Genomic DNA, 4,104 nt, shown 5'->3' with positions numbered 1-4,104 from the left:
GGGCCTGACCACCCTTTCCATGAGAAATTCCTGCTGCTGTCCCCCCTGCCCCTCCCCTGGCACAGCCTGAGGCTGTTCCCTCTCCTCCTGTCCCTGTTCCCTGGGAGCAGAGCCCGACCCCCCCCGGCTCCCCCCTCCTGTCAGGGATTGCAGAGCCAGAAGGTCCCCCCTGAGCCTCCTTTTCTCCAGGCTGAGCCCCCCCAGCTCCCTCAGTCATTTCTGTGCTCCAGACACTCCTACAGGGTAAAATTAGGAATTCCCTGATTTCTTGTTGGTGGCTGTGCTCAGTTTCCAGGCAGCTGCTCTGGTGGGGCTCCAGGACACGGTGAAGTACGTGGCAGTGCTGAAGAAGGCGGCGCTGTCTCTGCACTACCTGTCCAACGGGCACCAGAAGTGGATGGAACACTTGCCAGAAAGGTGGGAATACATTTTAAGGAGTGGTGGGAGCTCCTGGCAGAGGGAAGGGTGCTGCTCTTGCCTCGTGCTTCTGAAAAGCTCTGCCAACAGCCATGTGAGAAGGTGACCCTTCATGGCTGCTGCCTCTGTCACAGTGAGAGTGCTCAGTACCAGCTGCTGTATTCCCATGGGACTGGAGTGATCCACGTGCTTGGAATTGTTCCCCAGAGCCACCTGAACATCTTGACATTCAGTGCAGAGGATGGAGAAATCACGAAACAGGTAGTGCTCAACTGTGGAACCAAATACTGGGTTTGTGTTAACAAATGTGCTTCCCACCCATGGGCTGGGCAGAGGAATCAATGCTTGTGGTGCAGAGAAACTTTCTTTCCACTGAGGCACTGCCTGCAGGCTAGAAGGTGGATTTCTTAACCAAATGCCCTGAAAGCCAAGCTGAACTGGAGTGACAGCCGTTAGTCAAGGGTATCTCATAAACCTCTGGCTGACAGAGTTTCTCCCAGTCCTGGGGAAAAATAATTGTGACTTGAATTCTTGGCTGTGTCCGTATTGGTGCCTGGAAGATCTGGCTGTGCTGACATGTGGGGGTCTGTGTCTGTGCAGGTGAGAGTGGCAGCCCCGTGGTTGCAGAGCCTGGAGGGCGCCTGTGGAGTGGTGGGTGAGGCCGTGCTGGTGTGTGTGGACACGGACACGCACTCGCTCCACGTCTCCTCCCTGGGGACAGAGCAGGAGATGAAGCAGATCCCCCTGCAGGTGAGAACTGCTGAAGGAGCACTGTATGTAATTTTTGCCCAGCCGGTTTGGTGCCTCACCCAGCCTGTGATGAGCTCTCCATGGGGCTGCACTGCTGCTGGGAGGAGGAAGGTGTTGGTTCAGTAAAGAGCAAGCTCGTGTGCTTGTCTCCCTTGCAGTCCCTGGAGCTGGAGTTTGCAGATGACTTCCAGGCCAGAATCTTGGCCACTCAGCCCAGTGTCATCAGTGCTTCCCGGACCCAGTTCTTCCTGCAGCTCTCTCCCAGCCACTTCTCCCTGCTGCAGTACAACCACGGGCTGCTCAGCCTCCTCCGGGACTTCCAGCAGGTACCCCACGCAAATGTCCCCAGCCAGAGGGCCAACTGCAGCTTGAAATTCTTCAGAACTCTTAGGCTAGCTTGCAGGTTTTGAAAATCTCAGTAACTCTGGTCATAATGTTTCAAAAACCTATGGCAGATCAACTGTTCCCATCTTCATGAGAAATATTTTCAGTCTTACAATTTTTTTCTAAATTAGGGAAAAGAATATAAAATTCAAAATTTGGCTGTGAAAGATTATTTGGTTTTAATTCCACTGTGGCTTTATTTACTTCACAAGCAGTTTTTGATGGGCTTTGGGATTTTCTTGGGGTTTTGTTTTTAGTGATTTTCTGCTATTTTTTTCTTTCCAGGCAGCTCTGGTGAGTTTTGCAACAACCGGGGAGAAGACAGTGGCTGCTGTCCTGACATGCAGGAGTGAGCTGGTAAATACAACTCCTGCTCTCTGGAACCAGCACAGCTCTAGGGATGTGCTCTGGGGGTGGGTTCCATGAGTGTTTCACAGGCTCGGGGATGGGGAGTCCCTTGCAGAAGAGGAGGGTTTGATGAGCTCCAGTGGTAATGCAGCTAAGGCTTGATTATGTCCAGCTCAGGCTGGGTCTGGCTCAGTGGAACATGGGGTCCTGTTTCAGAATTATGTAAGGTGGGCGTGTGACCTTGGAATTGGATTTACCGATCCATAGAGGATTTCAGGTTTTGGGGATACCAAACTTAGGCAAGGTTTTATTTTAATAAAAGATAGCATATAATAGAGCAGAACTGTTCCTCGGCTGTTTCCACAGTCAAGCTGAGACTTGTCAGGCACTCAAAACCCTTATTTTTTATGGTCTTACTGGTGTCTGCAGCCATGTTACATCTCTTCTCATCCTTGTTTCAGAAACCTGGAAGTGTTGATGGCCTTCATGCTGGAAGCACTCTGGAGGAAGCCCGGAGGCAGGTATGAGGTGCTCTTGTTCCCAGGAGCAGCAGGAGTTCTTGTCAGTCCTTTTTTTTCCTTTGTGTTCAGGAACAGATGACAAAGGTGTTACACCAGCTTTTTGGAAGCAGTTCCTGTGTAGAACCTAAAAATCTTTTGAAGCCACAGTTGTTGCTGAATGTGGAATCCTGGTGCAGATTTTGGTGTGGTATGTGTGCAGCTGCTGATTTCTGCCTGCTGTTCCAGGATTCTTTAACGTGCTCCAACCAAACCTACAATATAAATCTCTACCTGGTTGAAACCGGACAAAGGCTGTTGGATACCACGATTACCTTTAGCCTGGAGCAAGGAGGTGCCAAACCACAGCAGGTGAGCAGGGAGGGGTTATTTCAGTCCTGTGGTTGCTCAGACCTGCAGTGCCCTCCCTTCCCTGATCTGGCAGGATGGGGAGAACCCTTCAGGCAATGGGAAAGAGCATTTTGAGGATTACATCATCCCACTGTTGCTCTTGCTTCACCCGAGTTCTCCTTTCTCTTAGGTGATGTGATCATAAACCAGTTTTCCTTGCTATTCTTTTCCCAGCTATACATCCAAGTTTTCCTGAAGAAGGATGACTCCGTGGGCTATCGAGCCTTGGTGCAAACAGAAGACCACATGCTCATGTTCCTCCAGCAGCCAGGTAATTCCACAAACAGCTTCTTCCACCTGTAACAGCGGCCAGAAGAAAATTCCAAGTCCTAAGGGATTCTATTTTATCATTGCTTTCTTTGGACACTGACAGAATTAATTTAACTTTTCTGAGTGCCATAGAAGACAAAGGAGACTGTTTCACATCTCACCTGAGCAAAGAGCTCTGCCACGTTCTTTGTGTAGGCAGAGCCTTTGAGTTTCGGGGGGTTTCTGCAGATTGCAGAACTTTTTGTAGGATGAGAATCTAAGTCTGGGTGTAGATATTCCTCAAAGTTTTGCAAAAAAGATCCTCATGGCAAAAATATTAATGTGCAGAAAGGGTTAAAAGTCCATACCAGTGACACAAATTTTCCGAGGTTTTAAAGGAATCCAGGAATTGAATCTCTTATTTTAAATAGACTTAAGTGACTCCCTTTTAAAACACCACATTGCTTTTACTGATCCTGTGGTTTTCTTGGAAGTGGCTCCAGTTGCATCAAGTGTTTGTCTTTTATGAAATAGTTAATTTAGTTATATTAGATAGATAGACACTGTTTTGCATTTCATGAGAAGGGATTTGCATTTCAAGGGTCCACTGGAATGCAGTCCTATTCCTAGATATTAAGTTGATTTTTCCAATATTCTGCTTATTTCTTTCCAGGAAAAATTGTATGGAGTAGAGAGGAGTCACTAGCAGAGGTGGTAAGCCTGGAGATGGTGGATCTACCTCTGACAGGGGCACAGGCTGAGCTTGAGGGGGAATTTGGAAAAAAAGCAGGTCAGTTTAACAGAAAGGCCTTTGTCAGTTTGCTTTTCTTCCTGAACAAATGTACTCATTTCTGTGTCCTCTGAGCTGAGAGATGAATTCAGATCTCTACAGATGGCAATTAAAATGAGCAGAAATAAACCCTTTTCTGTCTAAACTTTTGAAGTCCAATGCCAAATGCAGATGACATGGGTATATTACATTGTTACATTGAAAACCAGTCAGCAGCAGCAGGAGGGATTTTGGCCATGTCTCCTAAATGTTTCCTTT

General features: G+C 48.0%; 1 protein-coding gene across 2 annotated transcripts in view; it reads left to right on the top strand.

Moving 5' to 3' along the window:
* Positions 1 to 4,104, top strand: part of EMC1 (ER membrane protein complex subunit 1) — an 11,975-nt gene that overhangs the window by 1,586 nt on the left and 6,285 nt on the right. For both annotated transcript variants that reach the window (XM_027901903.1, XM_027901902.1), the window contains exons 5-13: positions 289 to 417; positions 552 to 678; positions 1,018 to 1,167; positions 1,326 to 1,493; positions 1,837 to 1,908; positions 2,361 to 2,420; positions 2,646 to 2,768; positions 2,982 to 3,078; positions 3,730 to 3,846. In XM_027901903.1, coding sequence (XP_027757704.1) covers positions 289 to 417; positions 552 to 678; positions 1,018 to 1,167; positions 1,326 to 1,493; positions 1,837 to 1,908; positions 2,361 to 2,420; positions 2,646 to 2,768; positions 2,982 to 3,078; positions 3,730 to 3,846 — 1,043 coding nt within the window. The remainder of the gene's footprint in view (positions 1 to 288; positions 418 to 551; positions 679 to 1,017; positions 1,168 to 1,325; positions 1,494 to 1,836; positions 1,909 to 2,360; positions 2,421 to 2,645; positions 2,769 to 2,981; positions 3,079 to 3,729; positions 3,847 to 4,104) is intronic.

Source organism: Empidonax traillii, unplaced genomic scaffold, assembly GCF_003031625.1.
Source record: "Empidonax traillii isolate 1590-97213 ecotype Southwest subspecies unplaced genomic scaffold, ASM303162v1 scaffold819:size405531, whole genome shotgun sequence".
Taxonomy (NCBI): Eukaryota; Metazoa; Chordata; class Aves; order Passeriformes; family Tyrannidae; genus Empidonax; species Empidonax traillii.
Note: the sequence above shows the minus strand (reverse complement) of the source record. Positions and strands in the feature narration are given on the sequence as shown.